The following is a 13,170-nucleotide window of genomic DNA, read 5'->3' on the forward strand; positions in this document are numbered from 1 at the left end:
CTCCGTATGGCTCTAAGATTTGGCAACTTTACACAGTTTTCTGGTGTAAACGCTTTCATGAATTGGGGGGCAATGGTTCCACAGATAGGCCGGGGTCACACTTGCGAGAAACTCGCACGAATCTCGCGTCTCAATACCCGGCACTCGGGACCGGAGTATGCGGCTGCCTGTATTTCTATGCAGCTGAGCGCTCCGGTCCGAACCGCCGCCGGCTGTGCTGGGTATTGAGACGCGAGACTCGTGCGGGTTTCTTGCAAGTGTGACCCTGGCCATAGGAAAATGGCCTGAAATGCTGTTTTTTGCTCTAGAATATCTCGCAGGTGTTTCCTTTGAAGACATATGTGAGATTGAAACGGTAAGTAACCTGGCAAGATTTAAACACCCCGGCACTGAAGAAATAGACTGTAGTCTGTATGACGCTGACACGTGAATGCACAAACAATATCCGACATTTCAACCAACATGGTCTTTTCAAGGATATCTCTAACTGCGATTGGAAATGTAGCATATATCACACAGTATAAGGATATGGTATAAGGCTGAGTATTATACAAGCACATCAGATAGACATCATGGATTCAGTTACCAAAGCCCAATGCCTGCTTTACCTCCTTTGCTCCTATTTTATTTCCTTATGGTTTACTACAACTGCATCTTACTAATCTATTTTTTGTCTTTGGCTGATGTCCTTTCATGTTCTCCATTACAGGATGTTCATATAATGGCGTGGAACTGATTAACGGTCATACTATCCCTGACCCCTCAAACACGGCGTGCTCAGAATGTACTTGTAGGGTGAGTTTAGAAGTCAAACATACGAGAAGGAATGTGTATTGCCTCATCCTGTCATAGAAAGCAGATGCAAGCTTTACTCTGGTGGGATACTCTCCTCCCGGCTTCTTTTTACATCTCTGAAATAGCACTGGGTTTTCATTTTAACAATAATTTTAAAGCCAGAGGGATATTCGGAACTGCTCTAAAAAACAAAGATAAGCTCCTTTGAAGAACTGACAAGAACCTGCGAGCTCAGGGTGTGTGGGAAGCATCACTTCATGTTGTCCCAACAAAGCGGTCTTTAGTATGCACCAATAAACTGCCGGGGCAGATAGAGAAGTTTATCAAGCTCACCAGAGTTCACTATTTGGAATCCATGACATTTAAACATTATTTGCTATCTTTTCACAATATTTGTGGCATGACCCAGCAGAAACTCAAATTCATTTGAAATGACTATCTCTGAGACCTGTTGAGTAATTCCTAAATAGTAAGGGAGTACGCTTTACTTATTACTAGAGCATCTTTCCTGACTTAGGCTGGCTTTATGTAGGGCAATAGGGCTGTTGCATCTGTATGTTAGTAAATTAGTACACTCCTGAAGGGCTGTACATGACAAAGGGTTTATCTCTTTGATATTTTCTGAATTCCTGCTTTATGTACTACCTACAGGGTCAGATGATGGTTCTAAGTGGCACACTAGAACCAATACTCCTGAAAGCAGCTCCTTATGACACAGGTGGTTACCCAACTAGCCCTCTCTCTTGTCTATGGGTGGTATTGACAAAGATCAAAGGAGAAAACCACACAAATATGCTTCAATCTGTTCTGGGCTGTGTAAAGATTATTGAGCAAGGAAAGCCTGTTTTTCAGGATAGATAGATAGAACATACAGACGTGAAAAAGGTTCCAGGAGCGACTGAAACATTGCTGTAACCACATGGCTTAATAAGAGCATAACTTATTGCTTGATTTGGGTTTTGGAGTGCTGCCATTTTTTAAATATTATTGATATGTGGACTTGATTGAAGCCTTTGCAGTTTTTTCTAGTACGGTGCTACTTCAGTTTTTCATTTTTTAGGTAGATATAGCAAATGCCTCTTTTTGGTATCTAAATAACCTGGAACTGACATGAGCAAAGAGGGTTAATGGTGGAAAAGGCCATCCAGGTCCCTAAAATAGTGGAGACCACTTGCCCTATCTCCACCCCTGACCTCTCTCCTCTGTGTTCAAATAAAATGACCATTAGTTTATTATATATATGTGTTATACATAGATTAATATATAGTACACAAAAAAATCAAGGGAGCTATAACTGTATGAGAACTGAGGATTTTAAAAAGGGAATTGTATACGTTTACATGGTTCCTTATTATACTGACCCACATTTTATAAATCCATGCACAATGAACCAAGGTTTTATTGCACAATATTATATTGTTAATATCAATTATCAAATGGCTTACTTAAATATTGTACTGTATGTAACATTGGCATTTCTTCTGATTTGTTCAGTCTGGATCTGTACAGTGTGCACGCAAGCTTTGTGCTCCAGCTACCTGCCCACATCCAGTGACTGGACCCTGTGACTGTCCTCTGTGCCAGGGTGAGCTGATAAATGTCATGCATAGCCTTATTAGCATTTAAGATACTTTTCCTGTAACTATTAAATGGCAGGGACTAACACTAAAAAAGAAAATAAGGAATATAAAGGTGTTTTGCAAGTAATTTATAAAGTTGCCCTACTCTTATATCTAACACCCACTATTCAGCTATGACCCAGTGTAAATGGTATACGAGGCAGAGCACTGCAGATCTGCAGATCTTCTCTATCATTTTGTGGCCGCTGCCAGGTACTTCAGATCTACTCCTATTGTAAAGAATGGCCATTGATCTGCAGTACCCAGCAGCGGCATGTACAGAGTGGTTCTGTTCTGGCTCTGTACACTGTTTACATCTGACCACTACCCAAGGTGATAACAAGTAATCTGTGGGGGTTTCAGGTGTCAGACCCCCACCAATTTTAGGTTGATTACCTATCCCAAGGATGGGTCTTTGATGTAAAATGACTGGACAATCCTTTTAAAATCTTCATCTTGTTCTTGTTATTAGGATGCCATTTTCAAGGCCGTAATTATATTGATGGTGAGTCTTTCACCTCACCACAAAATGAATGTGAGCAATGCCGCTGTAGGGTAAGTAAATGAGCACATCGGGTTCCAAGCCCTTAAAATTACAAATATTTTTTTTTCTTTCAGTGCTTTCTCTTTATTTTTCAATGACCACGTTTATGGTTTTGCTTCCTAGAGAGGTCACGTTACATGTGGCCCTCGTCCATGTGACACCGCAAACTGCCCTCATCCAGGTGAAGACGCCTGTATGTGCCCTGTGTGTGATGGCTGCAATTATAACGGCCAGGATTGTGTCAATGGAGAGAGTTTTCCTGACCCTGATGATGAGTGTAGTCGCTGCTCCTGCAAGGTTAGCAAGCTCTTTCTGAGTAGTAAACACCCAGACAAAAATTTGTATACAGTACATGTTTCCATTACAGGTTTCATATATTTTTGTTAATATTCTTTATTTTTTCTTCTTCTTCTTTCTCTCATCCGAAATAAAATTACCTTTTCCCGTACAGTATACCAGCAGTGGACTCTCAAACTAACATTTGTTTTACGATTTTTAACAGACTGAAACGGGAAACAGAGTACAACAGATGTTGTTTTTTTATTCAATCAATATTTTATGTTGACTTCAATGATAATAATACCATACAGCAATGTCATGGTTATGCCTTTTAATAGGCAGGTGACACTGTGCTTCTAAACTTGCAAACTTTGCACATTTTTTGCACCCCAAAAATTGTTGCCATCAGAAAGATTCCACTTAAAACAATGGAAAAGTAATCATTATTGGCAGAAACATGTGTGTATTTTTATTAAAAGCAGTGGACAGAATAACACACACTGAATTACTAGAGACACCAGCCTTGATTAGAGCATCCCGATATGGAAACTAGACACAGGAGTACAGCATAACATCAAGTGAGCAAGCTTTATCAGTTTCAGTGCAAATCCACATTAAAATGGAAAGCTTGGGCAACTTAAATGAGGCATGGTCTTCAGTGCTAAAATATCTAGGGCTAGTATATGAAAAACTGCCAATATTATAGGGTTTTTTTAGACAATGGTGTCCAGAGTATACCAAGGGTGGTGTGGATCAAAGAGGAACATCCAATTGAAGGCTGATTGTAAATAGTGGGTCAGTGGAGGAATTCATCATTCTGATGACCTGGAGGTGCACGGCTGAGCAATTTGCAGCAGAATATAACAATGGTTGTTTAGGTAACACCTGCTTCACATGTGAAACACAGACCATTCTCATCAGAAGATCCGCCCCAACAGTTGGGCTTCCCAACCTGAGCTGTTTCTTAGGCATATATGAAGTAGTTGTCAAAATTCAAAAGACTGAGCACTCCAGCCAGATCACAGACTGAGCGCTCCAGCCAGATCACAGACTGAGCGCTCCAGCCAGATCACAGACTGAGCGCTCCAGCCAGATCACAGACTGAGCGCTCCAGCCAGATCACAGACTGAGCGCTCCAGCCAGATCACAGACTGAGCGCTCCAGCCAGATCACAGACTGAGCGCTCCAGCCAGATCACAGACTGAGCGCTCCAGCCAGATCACAGACTGAGCGCTCCAGCCAGATCACAGACTGAGCGCTCCAGCCAGATCACAGACTGAGCGCTCACAGATATCTGAAACCGTCCGAACCCCAAGTTCCCTTGGTATGAAAATTCAACAGATTTTCCATTGCTTATTCATTTGAGGAAAATCTGCTGTATTTTGAAATGTCAACAAAGTGCATGAGAATTTAAAAAATATCATGAACATGGTACAAAATTTATGTGCAACATTAATTGACAGGCACTGCAGGTTTGAGATAAGCAGCATGTTACTTTCTGCTGTGGATGCGTGTCTTCACACCTTCTCGCAATGGGGGTATTATTGCAATACACACTCTGCTGCAGATCTGCAGTAAATTTGTTCCATGGGAATGTAACCTTTGGTATCTGAATGTGTTAGTCATCATTCGTTACACAAATGGGCTAAGTGAAAGAGAGGGGCATGTGACCAATCACCAGTGGGCAAATTGGACCACTGAGCTGTGGAAAGCATTGTCTGGTCAGACAAATCCATATTTTTCTTGCATCATGCTAATGGGACAGTCAAAATATGGCACAAAATGCGAGATTTGATTAACCCTTCCTGTCAGCATCAACAGTTCAGGCTTGTGGAGGTGGAGTCATGGGTACACTGTGGGTCCTTTGTTACCTGTGGATGAACATTTGGACAGTAAGGCATTCTTAAGCATTGTGGTTGACCAAGTTCATCTCTTCATAGCAACTGTTGTCCATATGGCAGAAAGACACTTTATACTGGACAATGCACCATGTTACCAGTGTGTTGTAGTCATGGATTGGATTCAGTATCATGACTGTGAGTTTCCCCACTCAGTAGGTGCCCTTCCCCAAGCTCAGGGTGAGTAACTAGTGCCTAGGGAATCGGAGCTCAGAAGCTTACACAGGATTATGGATTTTGCAAGATCTGCAGTTCAAATAATTTATTACAACTGCATGAAGTAGGCAGATAGCCCACCACTTTTAGCTTGCGGTTAAAGATAGAAGGAAGCAAAATAACATAATGGAATATATTATGAAGATTTGTAACTTTACTGATCAATAAGAAAATGAAAAAGTTTATTTACTTTTTCAGCAATGTCAGTGCCTATGTCAGTATGTTCTTTGTGTCTTTCAGAATGGAGAAGTGACCTGTGTGTCTACTTCTTGTCCACGAATATCCTGTTTGCACCCAGTGACTCCACCAGGGGAATGCTGCCCGCGATGCACAGGAATATGTAAGCACCATGGACGAGTGTTTAAGAATGGTGAAAATTTCCAGCTACCCGGAGATATTTGCACCCAGTGTTCCTGTAGGGTGAGTTCACAGTGTGAAAATGTAATTGCAAGGAAGAACATTTGAAGAGAAAAATATTTTCTGAACTGTTAGACCCTGCAGTCTTCATTCTTAAAATGAAAGGTGCAGGTTCTTCTCAATGACTTTCAAACACTAAAGCACCTAAAATAAAACACAAACCATGCCATAGAATGTATTACTACACTTATTGTAGTTCTCTATATCTTCTAACAGGACTGAAATGAACATCTTTTTTAAACGTGAAACACTTTCCTAAAATAATTTAATTATTTTCACTTTTTAGAATGAGATGGTGACATGCCAACGTGTTCGATGTGAAAAAGACTGCAGTCATCCAGTAGCATCAATATTGTCGTCTTGCTGTCCTGTATGTGAGGGCTGTCTCTATGAGGGCAAAGAATTCTCTAACCATAAGACATTCACTTCTGTGTCTGACCTGTGCCTTCGTTGTGTGTGTCTGGATGGCAGTGTCACATGCACCCACGTAGTGTGTCCTCAAGTCTTCTGTGCCAACCCAATCAGCAAGCCTGGTCAATGCTGCATGGTGTGCCCAGGTAGAGTGGTGCTCTAACACAGTAAAGAGAAGTTAACATTATGCAGTTTTGTCTTTGCATTCCTTAAAGCATCACTCCAGTGTTTTTCTTTATTGCACCTGGTGCTTTAAATGTAATTCCCATGGCCTCCATCTCATACTCACCCTCCAGCGTTTTCATCCGTTTTTGCCATCGCTCCCATTGGTCTCTGGCGAAAAGTGACCCGCCTGCAGTTCCAGTATTTCATGGAGCCATGCTGAAGTCTATGAGAGCCTCGTTCTTGCTTTCATAGACTTGTATTGAGAGCTTGTGACACAGCTTCTAACTTCCGGCCAGTCAGAAGCTGCGATCACAAGATGGCACAGGAGGATCGGAGCGGCATCGAAAAAACTGTGAAGATGCCTGAGGATAAGTATATGACCAGGGGCAGGGGGCTTAGATTTAAAGTGCCACTCCTGGAGTGGTGCATTAAAGGGTTTGGCCACTACTTTTTTATTGATGTCCTATCCTTAGGATAGACTATCAGTATCTGATTGGTGGGGATGCAACACCCTGCACTCTCGCCGATCAGCTGGTACCAGCACCTGTGGCAGTGGGAAGTTCTATGATGCTGCTGGAACACAGCAACTCCATCAAAGCTATAGCGGCCGCGGGCAGGTACCTGACCACGGCTGCTATAGAAGTGACAGAGCTCCTGTCATATGGAAGCATTCGAGAACTTCTGTCCACCACCATCGGTAGCAGCTGATCGGTGTATATGTCCCCACTGATCAGATATTTATGGCATGTCCTAGGGCTAGCCATCAATAACCAAGTAGTGGCCAACCCCTTTAATATACAGTTCAAAATAAAGTACAACTTAAAGAGCAAGAAGCTATTTTTATTGAACTGAACTATCAAAAAGGTATCACTAAGTAACATTTATTAACATTTATACATTTTTTGCTTGTGATTTATTTTTAGTTTGTCACTATGAAGGTAAAGAGTATAGTGATGGAGCCCGCTGGGTGCCCTCCTCAAATTCATGTCTACAGTGTACATGCACAGTAAGTACCAGATAGTTTGTCTTATAGATAATTCCTATTTATATGGATCTGGAACAATCTGAAAAAAATAGGAGTAGACGGTGACAGGTTACATACATGGTCTTGTACACTTGGCCTGTGTGGCAGTGTAATGACTCCATAGTATAGAACAAACCTCCACTGTGTGCTGCAACGCAAGATGTGTAGGGTGTCATATGTGCAGAGATGCTCCTCTGGAACAACTCCCTACCTACCGAGTTTGATAGAGACTCTTCAGCTGCACACAAAGTCGTGATTTCCATAGATCCCAACAGAAAAAATGTCTGTATGCCACCCTGTGAAATTGGAGGCATAATGAGAAACCTTAGAAGTGCCCTGCACTCTTATCGAAGTCCTATTATATCTGCACAAAGTGGAGACATAATGTTATCTTGTGCATGAGACCTAATGGTCATTTTTACATTTTGTTGGTTTGTTAATAAGGACAGTCATTCATCTCAGTCATGATATATGTATATATGTATGTATTTGTGGCTTTCATCATTATTCCTATCCTGGAGGGTGATTTAATTTTGAATGAATTTTGCACAGTGGTGGAAACCACATAATCAGAAGGGAAATATTTCCTTGAGTTCTACACATGTTTAGGTCATTTTAACTAACCACTGCTAGATATACCATTCAATTCCCTGAATATATACAGAATATAATGATATATCAATGATATACAATACATACAGTGATATACAATGCACTAAGTGAGACAGACTTTTATATGAAATCCAGTAAGAGGTCATAATGACTACGTAACTTACACTATGGAAGGTAAAATATGTGTTACATGGAATGTTCCCCTGAATACATTATGAATAATATTATCTAATATTCCCCCAGGCAGGAAACGTACGGTGTGACCCTCCCATGTGTCCCCCTCTACCTTGCACCCAGCAGGTGACAGACCCAGGAGCATGTTGTCCTCGCTGCAGAGGTACGTCTATTGCAAGAGCCATTTTCGCAGCTTGAATTTCATGCAATACAAGAAGGGTTCACCCTAAATTATTGAAGCAACAGTGTTTAATCACCACTTCAAGCCACAAAATCTCAAGATCTAGTCCACGAAGGAGTGCAGGCTTTTTCCAGTCCATTAATTCGATTGGAAACTTGTTCAAGATACAAATAATTTACTTAAGTAAAACATATTAAATTAAAGTAAAGGTTTCAGTCATTGGCGATGAGTGAGAGGAAATACTGAATTTTTCAGCTTTTAATAGACAATTGGCATTAACAGATGACATAAAGTTTGTGAAATATGATCTACTCTGTCAATTTATTTTTTCATGTTACATTATTTATAAAGCTCCACGTTCTTCCAGCGTGCAGTCTAAGGAAGTACCTACAGTTACAAGTAATGTTATGTGAATCAAGTCTTCTAATGATAGCTATTAGACTTCATGGCCACGATGAGTTATTGACGCTGCATATTTTCACTTCATCAAAAACATAACATCTCATAGTTCCATAGAGTGTGGATGGGATTTATGAAATCTCCCACCCACTGTGCTTCTTTTTTACACAGAGTAAACTGACTTGCAGTGTTTTTTAAATCCGCAATATGTCAATTTCTCTTACGAGTACGCTGAGTTTTGTTTGCAGATTTTTCCCATAGACTTGCCTTAGATTCTGAAAATCTGCATGTAAGAAATGCATGTTTTTTTATTGCGTATTCGCAGCAGAAATGCATAATTTATGCACTTTTTTAGTAAATTAGGTTAGTTGTTTTTTATTGTGTTTTTATTGCATTTTTTTTACATGCATTTTTATTGCATTTTTGATGCTACGTTTTTTGTCTGGTTTTGTTATGTCATGTTTTAAACAAAACTGCTTTGTTTTTTATACTTACTGGTATTTAGCTTTGTCAGAAGTTTATTAATATAGTCATGTGCGGATTACATGCATTTTTTGATGCCTCAGAAATGCATTAAAAACTCATCTGTATTTTTTACTTGCCAGTTTTCCACATCTAGTGCAAGACTATGGGATAATCTGCACATAAAACTTCCACGTTTTGCTAAAGATTTTCTGTTGGCATTTAAAATCACCAAACTTTTGCTGCTGTATTTGGCCACATGCTCATAGTTACTATCATGTCAAAAAATTGAGCCAATGATTTCCTTTATTTTGAAGGTTGTGCATATAATAGTCGGGAATACAAAGACAACAGTAACTGGATTTCCACTGTGGATCGCTGCATGTCCTGCATGTGCGTAGATGGAGTTACCACCTGTTCCATGATGCAGTGTATCACATCCTGCACTAACCAGATAACACTGCCAGGAGAATGCTGTCCGCTATGTGCAGGTTGGAGACAAATTTATGATTCGATTTTAGAATTGAAAAGAATTGTGTTGTGAAATGTATATGTCTGTGGAAATGCTACATGCACAAGCAACCGTACGTAGCAACAATCAATAGTGCCATGCTATTGCCAATAGAATATAAATACTGTAGGAAGTAAAAAAGTGCTACCTGATCTTGGGAGAATACTCAGTCTAAGATCAGATACAATAATCGCCTCTAAGGCTTCTTTCACACTAGCGTCGGGTTACCGACGCTAGCGTTGTATACGCCGCACAACGGGGGTAGCGGATGCATTTTTCCAGCGCATCCGCCACCCCATTGTGAGGTGCGGGGAGGTGGGGGCAGAGTTCCGGCCGCGCATGCGCGGTCGGAAAAAGCGGACCGTCGGCAGCAAAAAACGTTACATGTAGCATTTTTTTGTGCCGACGGTCCACCAAAGCACAACGCATCCGTCGCAAGACGGATGCGACGTGTGGCAATCCGTCGCAATGCGTCGCTAATGCAAGTCAATGGAGAAAAAACGCATCCTGCAAGCACTTTTGCAGGATGCGTTTTTTGTCCAAAACGACGCATTGCGACTGAGGACAAAAAACGCCAGTGTGAAAGTAGCCTAAGCCTTTGCAGCTTTGTGACTGGTGCAATTAAAGACCTGGACACTTTTTCTGTTATTAGCCACATTGTAGCCAAATACTTAGTGCCATGTAGCTTCTAAATAAATTGTGTTATACGACTTTTTGATAAATATTGCATACAGTGTCCAAATTTAGAGATGACTTTTTGAGCCCTCTGATAAACTGAAATGTTCCCTTTCTGGTTTTCTATAAGTTTGAAGAAGTGTTGTAAACCTAGTGGTCTTAGAGGATGTGCACACAGCATCTTTTATAGGTGGATTCTGCCTGAAATCCGCCTGAAAAAATGCAAAAAAAACTTAAAAAATGAAGATGTATGTGCCTATGGGTTAGGTAACAACCCTATACATCTGCAACAGTGACAAGTTTAATACATCCCATTCAAAAGTGCAATCTGGTCTGAGCACCGTATACTCATACTGAATCGCTCCGAAGGGCCACAGTAAAATGTAGCAGCGTATTATTACCTGAGACATTTTAAGTGTGTGTTCCGCATGCCTGACAAGAGCCCTGAAAGAGAAGTCAACACCGCCAGCAAAAAATCAGCCATAATTGTAGCTATAAACTACAATGGAGAGGGCCACATGTATAGGCAGCCATTTTCCTAAAATTTATTGAAGACACAAAGATGGCTGGAGTAATAATCCTCTTTTCTATGATATGGAAGCTATACGTAAACAGCCACACACAGGCAGGCGTGTCTGTGGCTAGTTGGATGTGTGCTAGACAGAATGTCATGCTTGCCCATATGTGGATCCTTGGGCTGCTGGTTGTCTACCCCGATCTAGGATTGAGAAGGTCAATGCCAACATCCCTGATGGTCTAGGGCAGTGAAGAGATTATTAATATTCCTAGGCAGTTGGAGTTATACTGCAACTCAGTTTGAGATTCTTTCTGTACATACATATAGCATAAAGTTAAGGGTTTTGTCTATGATGATTGTGTATTATACTTTTTCTGCTTGAAACATGATCTTTAGAATGTTTTTTCCTTGTCCTCCAGATTGTGTATCTGGTAAAAAAGTATATTCTCCCGGAGACAGTTTTCATCCATCAGATGACCCTTGTGAAATCTGCACATGTGAGGTGAGAGGTAGATATATGATATCTGTTAATTTTATAATAACTTCAGTGTGGTCAATTTATATAGCTATAGATTGTGATAATGGGCTGTGTTTAGCGTTTACTAGATGGCCGTCAGTATAGACGTTGCAGCAAGAAGCAATGTCCCAGCTTGGTGGATTGTCCTCAGCATCAAATTCTACCTCCTGCTTTTGGCCAGTGCTGTGCTAGCTGTGCTCGTAAGTCTGAATTCTTACCAGTACAATATGTTTAATTGTTAATCTCGCAATCTCAGTATTTAACACTACTGTATTGTATTTTTTCAGAGGCTCTGAGCAATTGTACAGACTTACTGGTGGGAAGTGAGATACAGGCTGTGAACGACCCTTGTTATATGTGCCAGTGTAAGGTATGGAAATGACATTACAGATGAGAATGATTGTAGATAATAGTGAGTCAAAATGTCTGGGAAGATCTGGAAACTGTGGCTGCTGGGTGGTGGAGCGAGCTGGCAGAGGATAGTTAACATGCCGTGTCAGAACTCAACAGGGTTGAGTCAGGACACAATCTAAGTCAAGGATGTGGTCAGGAGGAATCTGAGATCAATATCAGGAGGACAAGGTCAGAGTCAGAAATGTAAGGCAGACAGAAAGTCAAAAGAGTCCAAAGTCAGTAACAAGAAAGAACAGTAGAATCAAGCAGTAGGGATGCTCTATGCATCAAACCAGGCTAGACTACACTTATAACTGACAGCTTGAAGCACATTGCTTGGGGTTTAGATAGGGTGTGACCCCGCCCAAGGCTCACAGCTATAGTTAATTACAACTGATGATTAGTACTCTGCATTAACCAAGATAAGTGGTATAACCAGTCCAAGCTATCCTAATGCTTAACCCTGGATTAGGCTCATCTCTGGCACTACCGAGTTCGGACGCAGTTCGCTTGACAGGCACAGGTTAGAAAACTGCCTATAGTACCAATTATCTCAATTCTGGGCTCTAAAAGTAATTAGTGACCTTCATAGGGATGTATTAAAAGAGAGTACACAAAACCAGATTCAAAAAAACCCCTATTTAATAACCATAAACGTAATAAAACCAAAAGTACCCAAATTTCACACCTACCGCCAAAACCCTCTTATTTGTAAGAAAATCCTACTTCTTTCTACAAAATATCCACAAACTTTGCATTATTCAATTACAAAACAAGCAAAATAAACAATTGTGATGAAAACCCCCCAGAAGGTACTGACCTTCAAAAGTGAGAACCGTCAGGCGCATTGAGCCTGAGAGGCTACAGAGGTTGCACCTTTTCTCCGCAAGGACGACGGTAAAACTGAGAGGGGTGTCAAGCAGCACCTACAGATAGGAAGGTACTGGTGTGGGCAGGGGGGGGAGATCCCCTGCCGGTTTAGAGAGGAGGGGAAACGAAAATGTGTGAGCTGAGGCTGTCAAGCCTATTGCACCTGACACCGGGTTATCTGGGCAAAATTGTATGCAGTGCATCTGCGGCACTGCCTAGAATCAGAGGCCGTTCTGACAAGGATGTAGCAGCAGGAACTAATACTGCTTGGACTGTGATAGTATTTTATTACAATTATTTGTAAAAGCATTAAAGGGGTTTTCTGATTTCTAAAAACCACTGTCATCCGACTGCAATTTTGATATAAAGAAACAAGCTTAGCTTTACTCACCTTCCCCAGGTGTAGTGCTATGTCGCCAATGCTGCTCCCCAGCGTCTGTTATTGTAGGAAGTGGTGATGACACATCAACAGCACATCAGCCAATCAGGGA

At 41.1% G+C, this 13,170-nt stretch overlaps 1 protein-coding gene across 1 annotated transcript in view; it reads left to right on the forward strand.

The window, feature by feature from the left end:
- Positions 1 to 13,170, forward strand: part of KCP (kielin cysteine rich BMP regulator) — a 144,873-nt gene that overhangs the window by 91,380 nt on the left and 40,323 nt on the right. Inside the window, exons 33-44 of the mRNA XM_077264383.1 lie at positions 710 to 795; positions 2,290 to 2,380; positions 2,887 to 2,969; positions 3,082 to 3,255; positions 5,592 to 5,771; positions 6,055 to 6,325; positions 7,268 to 7,350; positions 8,224 to 8,317; positions 9,514 to 9,687; positions 11,319 to 11,401; positions 11,496 to 11,616; positions 11,704 to 11,786. Of these exons, the coding sequence (XP_077120498.1) occupies positions 710 to 795; positions 2,290 to 2,380; positions 2,887 to 2,969; positions 3,082 to 3,255; positions 5,592 to 5,771; positions 6,055 to 6,325; positions 7,268 to 7,350; positions 8,224 to 8,317; positions 9,514 to 9,687; positions 11,319 to 11,401; positions 11,496 to 11,616; positions 11,704 to 11,786 (1,523 nt within the window). The remainder of the gene's footprint in view (positions 1 to 709; positions 796 to 2,289; positions 2,381 to 2,886; positions 2,970 to 3,081; positions 3,256 to 5,591; positions 5,772 to 6,054; positions 6,326 to 7,267; positions 7,351 to 8,223; positions 8,318 to 9,513; positions 9,688 to 11,318; positions 11,402 to 11,495; positions 11,617 to 11,703; positions 11,787 to 13,170) is intronic.

Source organism: Ranitomeya variabilis, chromosome 5 (assembly GCF_051348905.1).
Source record: "Ranitomeya variabilis isolate aRanVar5 chromosome 5, aRanVar5.hap1, whole genome shotgun sequence".
Taxonomy (NCBI): Eukaryota; Metazoa; Chordata; class Amphibia; order Anura; family Dendrobatidae; genus Ranitomeya; species Ranitomeya variabilis.